This window comes from Vipera berus, assembly GCF_964194415.1.
Source record: "Vipera berus genome assembly, chromosome: 4".
Taxonomy (NCBI): domain Eukaryota; kingdom Metazoa; phylum Chordata; class Lepidosauria; order Squamata; family Viperidae; genus Vipera; species Vipera berus.
The window spans coordinates 4,995,979-5,013,822 of record NC_138206.1 but is presented as its reverse complement, the minus strand read 5'-3'; the positions used below and the strand labels follow the sequence as shown (position 1 = coordinate 5,013,822).

The 17,844-nt window shown below is 43.4% G+C and overlaps 1 protein-coding gene across 1 annotated transcript; it reads left to right on the top strand.

Annotated features, from left to right (window-relative positions):
- Nucleotides 1–2,173: 2,173 nt before the first annotated feature.
- On the top strand, nucleotides 2,174–17,058 carry LOC308668163 (2-acylglycerol O-acyltransferase 2-A-like; the record flags this gene model as incomplete). Its single annotated transcript, XM_081327863.1, has 6 exons — nucleotides 2,174–2,267; nucleotides 5,438–5,616; nucleotides 6,358–6,559; nucleotides 14,342–14,516; nucleotides 14,858–15,057; nucleotides 16,904–17,058. The coding sequence occupies 6 exons, from the start codon at nucleotides 2,174–2,176 to the stop codon at nucleotides 17,056–17,058; spliced, it is 1,005 nt and encodes a 334-aa protein (XP_081183989.1).
- Nucleotides 17,059–17,844: the final 786 nt, after the last annotated feature.

The following is a 17,844-nucleotide window of genomic DNA, read 5'->3' as shown; positions in this document are numbered from 1 at the left end:
TGGTCCAAAGTCAACCCAGTTGGTTTTCCTGCTTGGCAGCTGGCATGTACTTAGGACGGTTGCAGCGTCCCGGGGTCACGTGATCCCTTTTTGCGACCCTCGGACAAGCAAAGTCAATGGGGGAAGCCAGTTTCACTGAACGACCGTCTTAATAATTTAACAGCTGCCGTGATTCACTTAACAGCAGTGGCAAGGAAGGTTGTAAAATGGGGCCAAACTCACAACATCTGGAAAACTGGGGTTCAGCTGAGGTCGTAGGTCGAGGACTGCCTGCACTGTCTGTTTCCCTTTTTGCACAATTGTGATATTTAACCCTGACCAGGTTTTTGCTTCCTAAGACAGACCGTCAAGCAGAAACATCCTAAGGATGGCGACATGTCAGTCACAGCCACACTGGAAGGAAGCCCTGAGTCCTTCGGGAAAGGGCGGTATATAAACGTAATAAAATATAAATATAAAATATAAGACTTGCTTTTTTGTTGTTTTTTCCAAGGTGTGCGAGGGACAGGTTGGGCGACCCCACCCCCACCCCATTCTTCTCTTGCTTGGCAGTACATGCAGTCCACGACATAAGACCACAATTGGGCTCAAAATTCCTCTTGCTAAACGAGTCAAGTCGTTGAGTGAATTTTGCCCCATTTTATCACCTTTCTTGCCAGATCTGTTGTGAACCTTTGCAGTTAACGTAATAACACGGTTCTTCATTGGTTTCCCCCTTGACTTTGCTTGTCAGAAGGTCGCAAAATGGGGACACTGAAACCGTCATAAATATGAGTCAGTGGCCAAGTGTCCGAATTTTGATCACGTGACCACGGGGGATGCTGCATCTATTGTCATGTGTGGAAAATGGTCATTTATTTATTTATTTATTAAATTTTTATATCATCAATCGCTTGGGTGCCGTTGTAACTTTGGACGGTCAGTAAACGAACGGTTGTAAGTCCAGGACATTAATTTTTCTAATCTTCTGGATCTCTGTCGAGCAGAAGAACGTTCTTTTGCAAGGTAAAGAAGGAAATAAACGTGGCAAAGGTTTCGTGTGGGTTGTGGGTTTTTTTTTTTTTAGTTAGCACAAAGTGGTGTCTGGGTGTGTAAATGTCCCGCCTCTCCTTGCACAATTCTCTCTATAGCCCTCTGCAGAGTGCAAAGCATGGCCATTCACTCACTACTGCTGGACGTCTTCGGACTGGGACACCAGGCAACCTGGAACGTTCCCTCGGGACAGAAGGACACGCTGGATAGAAAGAAAATCAGCTTCAACGTTTCTGCCGTCTCCATAACAAAGCAGGCTCTAAAACCAGCATTCCAATATTTCAAATATTTGAGAATTCTGATCGTGGGAAGAGGCATTGGAAAAACGGGAGAGCTGGTTCAGCAGAAGACTCCGACCCAGGAGTGGCTCCTTCAAGGTGCTTTGGGCATAGGAGTCTGGTCTAGTGGTTAAGGTGCTGGCCTAGAAACTGTGAGTTCTAGTCCTGCCTTAGGCATGGAAGCCGGCTGGGTGACTTTGGGCCAGTCACCAGGAGATGGTGAGTTCTAGTCCCACAGAGAACACCCTCCCCCTGGGGATCACCCACCGGCAATCCTTGACTTTGGGCCAATCACCAGGAGACGGTAAGTTCTAGTTCTGCCTTAGGAGATATGAAAGCCAATTGGGAGACTTTGAGCTAGTCCCTGTCTCCCAGCCTATCCCACCTCACAGGGTTGTGGTTCTGGGGTTGGCAGGGAAGAAGGAATATTAGGCATGTTTACCCCTTTGTATTACTTATAAAGTAATAAATCCGGGTTAAAAAGAATCTAATAAATCCATGAAGAGGGGTGTAGCGTGCTTTCCAATGCGTCGTTGGCGTCTTTGTGAAGAGGAGAAGGCGCACCAGAATGAAGATGGGTCCCTTCCAAAAGTTCTCATGAACTTTCTGCTGCTTTTGGGTGAGACACAACAGAGAAGCAAGAATTTATGACCCAGCCCTACACACTAAACGGGTCCAGTGTGCCAAAAAAGGGGCCGGGTTTCCTCCATATTTCCACATTAATTACTGTAATTGCACCCAGCACCCTGTTCTTCCTGGACGGGCAGAGGCCACAGACTTTGCCCCTTCCTCCTGCGACCAGCGCCACAACACTGGGTCAGCGTCTTCAGTCCGAAGACAGTGGAACGGGTTCGGCTGCTAGGATGAAGATTCAATTCGCTCCTCGCCACATCCCGTGGGAGAGACGGCTTCAGACGGCTGCCGTGCTTCAATGGGTCTTCTGTTTATTATGCTTGGGTAAAAAAAGAGATGGTTACTCCTAATTAAGGAGACCTTTTTAAGGATATGGAGGTTGCCGAGGGGGGTGGGCAGGAGGAAGGGAGCGGGCTATCTTTTTAGGCAGAGTTCCCCAACCTTTTGGGCACCAGGGACCAGTTCCGTGGAGAGAGGTTTTTCCGCGGACCAGAGGGTGTGTGGTTTTGTGTGCTGCCCACATCTTGCGGATGGGGCTTTGCTTGTTTGTCCAGACTGGTTGCTGGCATGCCGCGGCCCGGTACCGGTCCACACACCCGGGGTTGGGGACCCCTGTATTAAGGGGTTGCCAGAAAAATCTCCACCGGTGGCTGCATTGCGCAACAAAACTGAGGGGTGGATTTTGCAGAAATAAGACTCTTGAAATGGACAGGGATCAGTTTTGTAAGCTCCTTCAGGCAGGGATCTACTTTTCTTTCCTGTTGATCTCGACGTACAATAATTCATTTAGTGACCGATATCGCAATGGCGCTGGAGAAAAAGTGTCTTATGACTGTTTTTTTCAAGCTGACAACTGTCACAGCAGTCCCATGGTCAGGTGATCAAAATTTCAAACACTTGGCAACCGACTCATATTTATGACGGTCGCAGTGTCCCCGGGGTGTGTGTGTCAGGTGATCCTCTTTTGTGACCTTCTGACAAAGTCAATGGGGGAAGCCGGATCCACTTAACAACCGTGTGTCTAACGTAACCACAGAGGTTCATTGGTGGCAAGAAAGGAGTAATACAGGGCAAAATTCACCTCACAGCTCTATCGCTTCATTTTGAGTTCAATAGGGGTCGTAGGTCGAGGACTACCTTTATAACATATCCTGGATGAAGCTAATCAAGGAGAGAAGCAATCTGGAACGAAGGAGAAATTTCCTGACAGTGAGAACAATGAATCAGCAGAGTGACTTTTCTTCGGAAATTGTAGGGGGGGGGGGGTCCATCCCAAAACGTTTTAAAGGAGAGATTAGACAGTGTTTATCTGGAATGGCATAAGGTCTCCTCCTTGAGTAGGGGTTGGACTAGAAGACCTCCAAGGTCCCTTCCAACTCTCTGTTATTCTGTATTCTAAATTGCATCATAGGAGGCAGGGGGGGAAAAATCTGCATTTCTACTCACCACCAGCACTTATTTGATTTACCAAGAGAAATTCCGTGCCAAATAGTTTTTCAGGGGGCACAACAGAGGTAGGTAACCTTGGCCCTTTTATGACTTGTGGACTTCAACTCCCAGAATTCCTCAGCCAGCATGGGGGAACTATGGCCCCTTCATGACTTGTGGACTTCAACTCTCAGAATTCCTCAGCCAGCATGGGGAAACTTTGGCCCATGACTTGTGGACTTCAACTTACCACGCTGCTTTTATTATGAAATAGAGCACTGAAATGTTTTTCCATCGAAAAAATGAACAGGGGTCAGTTGGAAATGTAGATCAAGGGGGTGGTTCTTGTCCCCAAATATCCAGCATGTGTTGTCAAGGGCACATCTCCATCCTCAATGGTCATAACTGTCCCAAAGGTGATTTTTCAAGAGGCAACTGGACTTTCTTGTTTTTCCTTTCAAGATGTTTCTCTCCTCATCCGAGAAGCTTGTTCAGGTTCTGACCGGATGGTGGGTAATGGAAGGATTTATATTTCTTGCAGAAAAAAACTGGTCATTTGCCTCCTTTTGGAGATTCGTTGAGGCCACTTGGAGGTTTATCTGTGTCCTCAGGGTCACCTGAGTGGTGCAAATGGGTGTGGAGCCTCCTTGGAACTGCTGAAAGGACTGTGCTGTAGACTGGAGAGAGATAGAATCCCATCCATGGTTCTCCTGCTCGAGCAGGGGGCTGGACTAGAAGACCTCCAAGGTCCCTTCCAGCTGTATTCTATTCTATCCAGAAGGTGTGCACACTGATCTGTTGTTCAGGTTGTATTTATATGGTGCCTGGTTGTGGCTTTTAGTTGTTAAGTAGGGTGTTGGTGGCCAGCTATTAAGTTGTTAACTGCGATGCCCTTGGCTCCTAAGTACCTGGTAGGCAGTATTAAATCAGCATGCCTATTGGCTGACAAAGGTCCCGTTTCTCAGGCTTCAATAATTTCTCAGGCTATTTTTGTCCCTGCTTGGCTGACAATCTTAATAGATGTGAAATTGAATGCATGTCCTTGTTCACTGCAGTGTGAGACTTCCAATGAGTCTGGGTGTCTTCATCTAACCCAGGGGTAGGCAACCTTGGCTCTTTTATGACTCGTGGACTTCAACTCCCAGAATTCCTGAGCCACTACATTCAAAGTTTCACCCACCTCCAAACAATCTTTGTAGTTCACTAACATTTGATCTACATTTGGGAGAGACCAACACAGGATTGCATAACTGTCCAATATCTTAAAAAACCACCTTTCCACGCTTCAGTTACAGACTAGGTGAAACTTGGCTTAACAGCAGTAGCTGTAAGAGGGATCTCAGAGTCTTAGTGGACCATCCCTTAAATATGAGCCAGCCATGTGTTGCAGCTGCAAAAAAGGCCAACACTTTCCTACAGTACACTAACAGAGGGATCAAATCAAGATCACATGAAGCGTTAAAAACCACTTTTTAATGCCTTGGTAAGGCCACTCTTGGAATACGGCATCCAGTTTTGGTCACCACGATGTAAAAAAGATGTTGAGACTCTAGAAAGAGGGCAGAGAAGAGCAACAAAGATGATCAGAGGACTGGAGGCTAAAACATATCAGGAACGGTTGCTGGAATTGGGGATGTCTAGTTTAATGAAGAGAAGGGCGAGGGGGGACAGGATAGCCGATGTTCCAATATCTCAGGGGCTGCCCCAAAGAAGAGGGAGTCAAGCTGTTCTCCAAAGCACCAGAAGGCAGGACAAGAAGCAACGGATGGAAATTGCACAAAGAGAGAAGCAAGCTCGAACTAAGGAGAAATTTCCTGATAGTGAGAACAATTAACCAGTGGAACAGCTTCCCTCCAGAAGTTGCAGGACATCCATCACTGGAGGCTTTTAAGAAGAGACTGGACAGTTGCTTGTCTTAGATGGAGTAGGGTTTCCTGCTGGAGCAGGGGGCTGGACTAGAAGACCTTCAAGGTCCCTTCCAGCTCTGTTATTCTGTTATTCCCGATTAGGGAACCAAACATGTTAATGTGAAAAACCCCTAGCAGTTCTCCCTTCTTTTCCCCCAGGTCCGTGCTCTGTTGCCATCTTCATCCTTCTCCTCTTCACGCGCTTCTGGCTGATCAGCGCCCTCTATGCTGCCTGGTGGGCTTTTGACTGGGACACCCCGAGCAAAGTGGGGCGGCGCATCCACTGGATACGGAACTGGGTCGCCTGCCGATACGTGAAAGAATATTTCCCGATCACGGTACGTGTCCCCCTAGAGGGAAGGAGTATAATGGCACGGGAGAAAGACCTCGGGAGACGGGGACAAAGAGATGCTGCCTAGGGGACAAGCAGAGAAGATGCAGCACAGCCTCTAGCTGCATAATGGGGTGGAGAAAGAGGCTGTCAAGGAGATGACGGGAGATTGATACAAGGAGTCCTTGACTTGCAACCGTTCATTTAGTGACCGCTTGAGGTTACAACGGGCCTGAAAAAAGTGACCTGTGAGCGTTTCACACAGATGCTGCAGCATCCCCGAGGTGATCTGATTGAAATTCAGATGTCTCTCTCTCTCTCTCTCTCTTTCTCTCTCTCTCTCTTTCTCTTTCTCTCCCTCTTTCTCTTTCTCCTTTCTCTCCCTTTCTCCCTCCCTCTCTCTTTCTCTTTCTCTCTCTCTCTCTCAGCCCAACCTACCTTACAGGGTTGTTGTTGTGGGGAAAATAGAAGGAGGAAAGTGGGTTGGATATGTGGATATTTTTTTGCCGAAAATAATGGAATTGGATTGGATCGGATTGAACTGAATTCTTTATTTGGCCAAGTCTGATTAGACACACAAGGAATTTGTCTCTGGTGAGGAAACACATGCAAAGCAACAGAATCCTTATCATCATCATCATCATCATCACACCAATAAAAGGAGGAGGGGAAGTAATTAAGGCTGGATATAAATAAAATAAATAAATAAGAAATGAAACAAGTATCCTAAATGTCTTTGGTCTTCCAGCTGGTGAAGACGGCAGATTTGGATCCATCCAAGAACTACATCTTCGGCGTTCACCCTCACGGCGTCTTGGGGATGGGCGTCTTTAACTTCTGCAGTGAAGCTACCGGTTTTCCCAAGCAGTTCCCAGGCCTGAAGCCTCACGGGCTGACGTTGAATACTTTATTCCGAGTCCCCTTTTTCCGGGATTACTTGATGAGTATAGGTAAGCCGACTTTAAAGGGGTTTCTGATTCATTGGGAAACTTTTGGAAGAGCAAAATCAATCAATCAATCAATCAATCAGAATAGAGCTGGAAGGGACCTTGGAGGTTTTCTAGTCCAACCCCTTGCTCAAGCAGGAGACCCTATGCCATTTCAGACAAATGGCTGTCCAGTCCATTCTTAAAAACCTCCAGTGATGGAGCACCTACAATTTCTGGAGGCAGGTTGTTCCACTGGTTGATTGTTCTCACTGTTAGGAAGTTTCTCCTTAATTCCAGGTTGCTTCTCTCCTTGATTAGTTTCCATCCGTTGCTTTTTGTCTTGCCTTCTGCCGTTTTGGAAAATAAATTGACCCCCTCCTGTGTAAATCAAAAACTCCGTATCTTTGTTTATCAGAGGTCGATGAACCGTGGTTCATCTGAAACATGGTACAAAACAAGTAAGATAAAGAAAACCTGAAACATATTTACTATAACAACACTTTAATCAAAAAACTCTTAACTGACTACATGTTCTGGCTTACCGAACAGCACAAAGAGAAGGAAAGAAGGAAGTAAAACAAACAATTGTTTTTTCTTTTATGCGCACGCAGTAGTAGAGACAGAGATTAAACTAAAACATAGTTGAATATGTGACAAACACCATAGTTACAATGATAGGATAACAACACAGCTGGCAAAGAGCAAACTGCAACGTGCTTAGCTGACAAACACAAAAATGCAGTGACAACCCCTTCTTTGTCAGTAAAGCAGAACTCAGGTAAGGCACATTTTCTTACCCAGATACTTATGCTGAGCTGTAGGAAGTGGCTTATTAAGCATATCAGCAATCTGATCGTGTGTAGGCACATACTGCAATTTCACAAAGCCCTGTTTAACTACTTGTTTTATATTTTTATAACGGATGTCAATGTGTCTAGACCTAGAACCTGAAAATCGTGTTTCAGATATATAAACCACAGATTCGTTGTCTTCCATCACAGTGATTGGTCAAATTGGGTGTGTCCAGATATCTGTGACTAAAGCATCAAACCACGTTAAAGAATTACATGCATCTGAAACACAAGCATATTCAGCTTCAGTAGATGAACAGGAAACAAAATTCTGTTTACGTACATGCCAGTAAACAGGACATCCATTTAAAAACATCATACAACCTGAAGTACTTTTACGTGATTTCCTATCACTTGCCCAATCAGAATCTGCATAACAACATAACTCTACATAATCATTATGTGTGGGTTCTAATAATAAATTTATGTTTTTAGTGTGTTTTAGGTATCTCAATAATCTCTTAACACATGTCCAATGAAACTGTTTTGCCTTGCCTACATGTCATGATAAGAGATTAACACTAAGTGCAATGTCAGGTCTAGTCCAACTACTAATATACAGCAGCGACCCAATTACTGAGTGATAAAGTGTTTGCTCTTCGAACTCAGGACTTGGTTCATATGCCAAGTTGTGAAAATCAGTTTGCATGGGTATTTATTTATTTTTATTTATTTTATTATATAATATTTATATACCGCCCTTTCCCGAAGGACTCAGGGCGGTTTACAGGGTGGTTAAAACAAAAAATACAAAAGTTAAAAACAGATTAAAAAATTATATCCATCCCTGAACAAATAAAACCCCAGTTAAAATTAAAATTAAAATTAAAATTCTCAACCTGGGCCAGAGAGCTCGAAGAGCCAGGTCTTCAGGTCCCGGCGGAACGAACGGAGGTCGGGGGCTGTCCTAAGCTCCGCAGGCAGCTGGTTCCAGAGGGCAGGCGCACTCACTGTCTTAGCATCCTTCATGTTACAGTGATGCAAAAGTTGTTCAAACCTAAACCTAACCCTAACCCTTCTGCGTTTTGACAACCTGAACACCCAAATAATTATTAATATATCCTAAAGACTTCAATGTGAAATACTTTTGTAAAGCTTTAGCAAAGTTCTCACTCATCTGCTTATTTGGACCAATATAAACAATATCGACATAAACAAGAACTATCTCATACCTATTGTCAGATCTTTTAGTAAACACGCATTCATCAGATTCGGACTTAATAAAGCCCGTTAAATTTAGTTTGTCCGAAAGACATAAGTACCACATTAAACCAGACTTTTTTCAGACCATAAAAACTTTTGTGTAAAATCCACGTATCTCCTTCTTGCTGTCGGAATCCTGGAGGACCTTTCACGTAGATTTCTTCATCTAGGTCAGCATGTAGATAAGCCGTTTCAACATCGAACTGGAAAACTTCTAAATCAAGAATAGTTGCAGTGACACTTTCACACTTTCATTCCGAAAGTGAATAAGTATTTGTATAATCCTCAGGATAACGTTGAGTGAAACCCTGAGCTACAAGTCTGGCTTTATACAATGACTCACCATTCGGCTTCTTATTAATTCTGTAGATCCACCGAGTGCCAATAACTTTCTTGTTTGCTGGAGGGCTTGCAGGCGTAAACACCTGAAGTTTCTTTGGACTGTCCATTTCAGCCTGCATTGCCTTATACCATTTATCTTGCTCTGGTTCAGGAAGATGTTTGATTTGTGTGAACTTCTCAGGAGGAAGTGTAACATTACAAATCAAAGGTTAAGGTGCTTTCGTTACTTGCCATGAATACCGTTTTGGAGGGATCCCCGTTGTGGTCCTCTTGGAACGTCTTGGAACAACCGTCTATTCTTCTTCCATTTCGTCCTCGTCTTCATCATCGTCGCTAGCATTAGCATCGGCGGCTTGCGAAGACGGAACAGTAGGTTGATAAGAACTCGTGGAAGGAACATTTGCCTGTGAATCTTGATCATCAGGCTGCGTGGCATCAACAGCATCATCTCTAGGAAAATAAACTCCAGGATCGTTAGAATGAATCCTGGACCAGTCAGCATCTTCCTCAAAAGTAGCGGATTGGGAAATCACTATTACATGAGAAGAGTCGATGTATTTGCTCCATTTTGAATTATCATCAATACCCATAAATTTCATTCTTTTTGCCGCAGGACCTCCTTTCTTTCTTTGAGCTAAAGGAATGTTCACCATAGCGTATGAACCAAAAATATGGAGATGCGAGAGATCAGGCTTGTATCCATATAACATGAAGTAAGGGGTCTGACTTATTACACTACTCCAAGTACGGTTGATAATATGATTGGCATATTTAATAGCCTCACCCCAGTCTGGGAGACTGAGGTTGGCATCTTCAAGGAGGCAACGCTGTTCTGTACCAGCCTGCTACCGGCCCTGCAGAAAAGGCAGGGACAACCCCTCTACAAACGGCAAGAGGCTGGAATTACGCCTGCCAAATTTATTCACATAAAACAGAGCAAGACAAGACACCAACCATAAAACACGAGCTAAGAAGCAGGAACAATCCAAGCGGTTGCCTTCAGCAAACCAGCCCTCCCACACATTCCCCTTAAATACAGTTCAGGGCGTGGCCTCTCTGAGCCTCCTTCCGAGGTGCCCCATTGCCTCCCTCTGTTTACTCCTGACTGACTGCCTCCTGCGTCGGGCGTCCTTGAACAGGGCCAGCTGTGGGTCATCTTCATCCACGCTGTCAGGCTCACACAGCTGGGTCTGCATCGTGACCAGATGAGAGGGGCCTTGCTGGGGGCTCTCATCAAGCTGTCCAATCCCCTCAGCAAGCTCTTCAACACCCCCCTCCTCCTCCTCTGAGTCATCCGACCCAACTGCCGAACCCACAGGCTGACCCTGAATCACAACAAACGCATCATTGTTTGCAGAACCCCATTTCTGCGTTCTGCCACTCCATTTTCAGCTGGAGTGTAAGGAGCTGAGGTCTGGTGTAGTATACCATTCTTACGCATCCAGTCCTGAAAACGCTGAGACATGAATTCAGCACCGCGATCACTCTGAATTCTAGCTATGCTAACATCGTGTTGGGTATAGACAAGAGCGGCAAAGTCTTTAAAGATCTGAAAGGTCTCAGATTTTTCTTTCATAGGAAATACATATCCATATCTAGAATAATTATCAACAATTGTCAAGAAATATTTTTTACGACCAATTGTTGGTGCAAAAGGACCCATTATGTCAGTGTGTACCAAATCAAAAATGCATGTTGACAGGCGTGTAGCGCGCTTTGGAATGGCTGCTGCTTTGGATTTGGATTTTTTGCAGACAGCACAATCCAAAAACACCTTACACCTCTTTAGATCTAAACCTCTTACAAATTCTGGCATCTTCTTAAGAACACAGAAACTGGCATGACCTAATTGTCTATGCCATTTATGGATACATCTGTAATGCAAAGTTTTACCTATTAGTGAATTCTCAACGTTAACATTTTTATTAAAAACCTCAGGCTTGCTGTGAGCAATCTGTGTCTTTTTTGTTGTTGTTGTTGGTTTTAGGAGCTTTTGGAGTAGCAACAGAATCTCTCTCTGGGACATCTCTCACTGAGCCTGCACTCTCCTCTTTTGGATCTTGTATATTTGCCTGCTCTTGCGGCTTAAACTTTGGCTTTATGTAATAAAGACCACCAATCAACATGGTTTCAGCAATAATATCTCCGTCTTTAACTAAATAGCTTGCTTTTTCAAGATGGTGGACCTGAAATTTTAATACTCTAGACAAGTGGCTCTGACTAAGCAAACTACTATTTGCTGATGGTACATAATAAACATCAGGAATAAATGCATCGAGCTCTTCAATATAAACAGTTCCTTTTTCCATAACCTGAACAGGAAGATTTGAAAGAGAGTAAAGTTCACGAAGTTCAGGTTCAGGCTCGTGCATTTCTGTATAAAGCTCCTTTCTATAAGTAACATGTAATGCTGCTCCACTGTCTAAAGTCCAAAGTAGTCGTCTGTCGTACTCTGGTTGAGATTGTGGATCGTTAGTTAAAGCTAATGTGGCAAGTGGAGTTTGCGGATCATGCCTGGGACCACGACGACCTTGTTGTCCGCCTCTACCTATGCCCCCTCTGGACTCTGGTCCTCTAGGATGGTACGTGGGGGGCGCTTGAAATCATTGGGGACAATCCCGGATAATATATCCCACACGATTGCAGACGTAGCATTTTGGCATCCTTGGAACGTAGGCTCTTCCATAGGCTCTTCCACGGAAAGGACGCCTCACTGGAGCTCTTGATGTAGGTGGTCCTCTTAAATGTGGCGCGGCTTGCATAAGTGCCACTTCTTCGGTTAAAATTCTGCATACATGATCCACTGTGCATTGAGTAATGGGCACTTGATTAATTTTTGTAATAGCATCTTTCCATTCATAATTCAATGAGTTAATAATAATGCTGATCATTTGAAAATCATCAATAGGATAGCCTTTTTCACCCAGTTCTTTTCTTATTCCTTTCATTTTAGTTAAATGTTCTCCAATCTGTTCACCAGGTTTTAATCTTGAACCATGGAACTCAGACAAAAGTACACATGTAGACTCAATTGAAGTAGGTCGATAGCATGCTTCTAATTGAGTCCAAATTTGTTGGGCAGTTGTATCTTGTGAAAAAGTGAGCCGTAATTCAGTGTCCATTGACATCAATAATGTTGTGCATGCTCTAGTATTTAAGTCCCATATGTCAGGAGTCCACGGCTGGTCAGGAGGATTAAAAACCATGCAATGGGTACCTTATCTGTGGAGCAAAAGTCCAACTTCACTGACCCATGCCTTATAGTTTTGTCCTGACCGCTTCAATTTCGAATCACCAACCAGTGGTACAATAGAAGATGCCTCTTGAGAAACATGCATTTGAGGTACTGGCTGTGCAGGTTGCGCAATGTGAACTTGACCTGCAGGAGGCGCCAGTGGCACCTGTGCCAGGACTTGCAGCAGTTGAATTGGAGCTGTCGCAGGTACCGGTGCTGGCTGTAGCTGTACTTGAGCTGCAATTTCACCCTGGCCAGCAGGAAGTGCTGGCGCTTGAGCTGAAACATTAAATTGGCCTACAGATGGCACTGGTCTTTGTATTTGAGAGCCCAGTGGTAGCTGCACCTGGGCTGAACACTGCTGTGCTCCATCTGGAACAGGAACTTGGATAGTAGCAATATTAATAGGAATTCTAGCACCACCAGGGGCTGAGGCTCCCGATGAATGGATTGGGTTTTGTACAGATACAACGTTTCGAGGAGGTGTTGCAGCTTGGAGCAATGATTAATAGACATCTGTGAAAAAATGTGCTGCAATCTCTGTATTTGCTCCTGTAGTACATATAGTAATTCATTTCTATTTTGTAGAACGGATTCACCAGCAGATGGTGTTATAACATTAGATTCAGGCATCACTGTAGCCTTGACGATGTTGTGTATCATTTGATCCTGCACAGCATCATGGGACTGCGATGTAGATGCTTTCTGTTCCCATTCGTCTGACACAACACCCACTTGTGAGAGTGACTTTGGCTTGGAAGAAGAAGGCAATATGGTGGATTCTGGGATTTGAATCACATTAGAATCCCTCTTATTCTGCTTAATCAATGATGCATATACCTTTGCCTGAAGCAGCCCCTATTCAAATGCCTCTATTTGGTCAAAATAACTTTGCACAGCCTTCCCATGCAGGCTAAGAGGTGAATAATAAATTTCATCTTTTCCTAGTGAAACTTTAGGTCTAGCACCGAACCTCTCATAATCTGCATGGGCCTCTTGAGTGTGAACTCTTTCAGGGGCAACTGCTTGAGTTTGTAAAATCCAAAGACGGTGTAACTGACCTTAAATCATTGACAGGGGCTGCAGTTTCTTCTCCAAGACGCGTTGCAGAAGCAAGTGGAGTCTGTAAACTTGAAGGGAGATGCCTCTTTGAAGTGGCCTCATCCTCTTCATCAGACTAATAACTAGCCTCCTTTCTGCCTTTCTTCCTGCTCTTTTTTCTTGGCATATTCCGGTAATTAATCACAGCGTTCCTCAGTCGCTGAACTAACTAACCGACTAATAGCCTATATGCTTATCAGCATCAAAAAATTATCTCTTAAATGTGAAAACAAACCATCCTCTGCTACCATGTCGGAAGTGTAAATCAAAAACTCCGTATCTTTGTTTATCAGAGGTCGATGAACCGTGGTTCATCCGAAACATGGTACAAAGCAAGTAAGATAAAGAAAACCCGAAACATATTTACTATAACAACACTTTAATCAAAAAACTCTTAACTGACTACATGTTCTGGCTTACCGAACAGCACAAAGAGAAGGAAGGAAGGAAGGAAGGAAGGAAGGAAGGAAGGAAGGAAGGAAGGAAGGAAGGAAGGAAGGAAAACAAACAATTGTTTTTTCTTTCATGCACACGCAGTAGTAGAGACAGAGATTAAACCGGAGACATGTGCATGCAATAGTAGAGACAGAGATTAAACTAAAATTGAATATGTGACAAACACCATAGTTACAATGATAAGATAATAACACAGCTGGCAAAGAGCAAACTGCAACGTGCTTAGCTGACAAACACAAAAATGCAATGACATCCTCTTCTTTGTGGCAGCCCCTCTGATACTGCAACTCTGCTATCATGTCTCTCTTATTTCTTTTCTTTAGACTAGCCAAACCTAAATTCTGCAACTGTTCTTCATACGCTTTAGCCTCCAGGCCTTCAATCGTCTTAGTTGCTCTTCTCTGCACTTTTTCCAAAGTCTCAAAATCTTGAGACTGAAATAGTAGGGTCTCCCGCTTGAGCAGGGGGCTGCACTAGAAGACCTCCAAGGTCCCTTCCAGTTCTGTTATTCTCTGTTAAGGCTATTTAGTGTGTATGTGAGTGTTTGTTTGTGTGTCCGTGTGTGTGTTGTACAGGGCTTTAATATTCTTCCTTTTCCTTCTTTGCTTCACCCAGGTTGCATTCCCTCGGATAGGGAATCTGCTTCCTATGTCTTGAGGAAGAAGGAAGGTGGGAATATTGTAGTGGTAGTTGTGGGAGGGGCCCAAGAAGCCCTAGACGCCCGTCCTGGAGCTTACACCCTCGTGTTAGAGAACCGCAAGGGCTTCGTTCGGCTGGCCATAGAGAATGGGTGAGTAGGAGCAGCTTCTGGGGGGTCCTGACCTTCTTGTACAATGTACATCACATGCAGCGGTGGGGTTCAGCCGGTTCGCACCACTTCAGCAGAACCGGTAGCTAATATTTTGTTGCCCAGGCCCAGAATGAACTTCCGGAAGTGGCATCTGCACAGAGAACCGGTGGTTCACAGATTTGAATCCCACCACCGATCACACAAAGTATTACCGTGTTTCCCTTAAACGTGCAAAGGATGAGAAAGAGGGCTGGGATCCATTATTTGCAGCCACACAGCCTTCCTCAGTTATCTCAACCGGTTTGGTTCCGTCTCTCCTTCTGCTTCCGCTCCGTTCCCAGCACTCCGCTTGTCCCCGTCTTCTCTTTTGGAGAGAACGAGCTGTATGATCAGGTCAAAAACCCCAAAGGATCCTGGCTGAGGTGGACACAAGACCGTTTGCAGAAGATCATGGGAATCTCCCTGCCTCTCTTCCACGCCAGAGGGATCTTCCAGTACACCTTTGGGTTGATTCCATACCGGAAGCCGATCTTCACTGTGGGTAAGTCCGTGTTTCTCCCATGGCATCCAGAAATGAGAGGCAGGTAAAATGAGGAAAGATCTGCTGGACACGTTGTTCCTTCTCTGAGGATTGTTCGAGGTTTCCTCTTATTAGCATTCCCAGGTAGGTGAGAGAGAAAACATAACCGGATCTGCTAAGGCGACATAACAAAAAGTCCTCGACTTATTAACATTAAATTGGAATATCGATGAGAAATTAAAAATTGAGTAAAAATTAATAACAGGATAGGGATTGCTTATGACGATTGAATGTAATTAAGATAAGCTAAAAATGTCAATAAATGTACTAATGATGTTTTTAATTGAGTTGATATAATTAGAAATGTGCTAACTCGAATACGAGACAGTAAATGTTAAGGGGAAAAAGAGGAGAAATATCTGATGTTGTAACCTGGACTAAGATTTTTCTATTGAACTATTTATTAACCTAGTCACTGCATTGCTTTTTAAATATTAAAATGTAAAATTGGAAAATTAATAAAGTATTTTGAAAAAAGAAAAAGAAAAAAAAGAAAGTCCTGAACTTATGACAATTGTGCCTGACCTTTCTGTGGCTGGGACATTTGTGAAGTGAGCGATGTCCCATTTTATAACATTTCTTATCACGCTCTTTAAGTGGATCACTGCAATTGCAAAGTTAAATCACACAGCTGTTAAGTGGATCTGGCTTCCCCCTTGACTTTGCATGTCACAAGGTCGCAAAAGGGGATCACGTGTGACCCCAGGACGCTGCAACCGTCATAAGTACACGCCAGTTGCCAAGCCTCTGATGTTTGACCAGGTGACCCTGGGGAGGCTGCAACGGTCGTAAGTGTGAAAAGTGGTCATAAGTCACATTTTTCAGTACCGTTGTAACTTTGAACGGTCACTAAACAAACTGTTGTAAGTCAAGGACTATCTGTAGTGCATTTTAAACAATGTCTGTACATTGCCTGTAGTTGCTTTTGGTGAAATGGGTGGCACACGAGTTTAAATAAAATAAAATAATAAAATGAAGTAATAAAATAAAATAAAAAGTCATCAAATAAAATAAAGAATAGAATAGAATAATAAAATAAAATCAAGTCAAATAAAGAATAGAATAGAGTAGAATAGAATAATAGAATAGAATAATAGAACAGAACACAACAAGAATAGAATAGAATAGAATAGAATAGAATAGAATAGAATAGAATAGAATGGAATGGAATGGAATGGAATGGAATGGAATAGAATAGAATAGAATAGATGCAATGTATGGCTGTGAAAGTTGGACCATAAGAAAGGCTGAGCACCAAAGATTCGAGGCCTTTGAACTATGGTGCTGGAGAAGACTCCTGCGAGTCCCTTGGACTGCAAGGCGATCAAACCGGTCGGTCCTAGAGGAGATCAACCCTGACTGCTCTTTAGAAGGCCAGATCCTGAAGTTGAAACTCAAATCCTTTGGCCACCTAATGAGAAGGAAGGACTCACTGGAGAAGAGCCTAATGCTGGGAAAGATTGAGGGCAAGAGAAGAGGGGGACGACGGAGAATGAGGTGGCTGGATGGAGTCACTGAAGCAGGAGACGTGAGCTTAAATGGACTCCAGAAGATGGTAGAGGACAGGAAGGCCTGGAGGAACGTTGTCCATGGGGTCGTGATGGATCGGACATGAATTTGCAGCTAACAACAACAGAATAGAATAAAAAAGAATAGAAAAAATTAAATTAAATTAAATTAAATTAAATTAAATTAAATTAAATTAAATTAATTAAATTAATTAAATTAAATTAAATTAAATTAAATAATTAAATTAAATTAAATTAAATTAAACTAAACTATTATTTCTCCTCTTTGGTCCCTTCAGTGGGAAAACCCATTCAGGTGGGGAAGAAGCACAATCCCAGCCAAGATGAAGTTGATGAGCTGCATAAGAGATACTTGGAGGAGCTTTGCAAGCTCTTTGAGGAGCATAAATTGAAGTACAACGTGCCGGAAGACATGCATCTCTCTTTCATATAAGACACGAAAAAGCACAAACAGGGATCTGAAAACATCGAAGCCGCAAGAGACAAGCAAATCTTCTGTGGAAACCCAGAGATATATTCCTTTTGGGGCCAACGGACAATCGTAAAAAATAAAAACTCACGCAGATTATTTAGGAAATTCTGGCTCAGGCATTCTGGGAGTTGAAGTCCACAGTTGGTAAAGGGGCTATATAGTTACCCACCCCTGGATTAGAGAAAAGATTCATTTTAATGCCGATTGGAATTCCCTTTGGGACTTTCTGCGTGAAATATGAAAAAAAATGAAATTACAAAATATGCATTCGATGATTAGATAGGATAGAAAACAAAAATGATGGCTTTGTAACCTCTTTCATTCTTTGCTTCCCCTCCCCCCCTTTTCTATCTTAATTATTGGTTCCTGTTAATTTTTATCTTGCTCGTTTAAAACAGGGGTCTTCAAACTTGGCCCTTTTATGACTTGTGGACTTCAACTCCCAGAATTCCTCAGCTAGCATGCCTGGCTGACGGATTCTGGGAGTTGAAGTCATAAAAGGGGCAAGTTTGAAGACCCCTGGTTTAAAAGTTCTAATCAAGCTGTTTAAGAAAAAGAATCTGCAAGTGACAAATCAAACAGGAAAAAATTCTTCCTATCCCTGTGGCTGCCAGACTGTTTCTTTCTTCACCCCTGTTCTGTATCGGTCCTTTTTTTTAATAGGGGTGGAGATTAAAAATAGGTTTTTGAGTTCACATGAGAATTTAGAGCCTGAATTGGACAAGAATTGTAAGAAAATGAAGAATG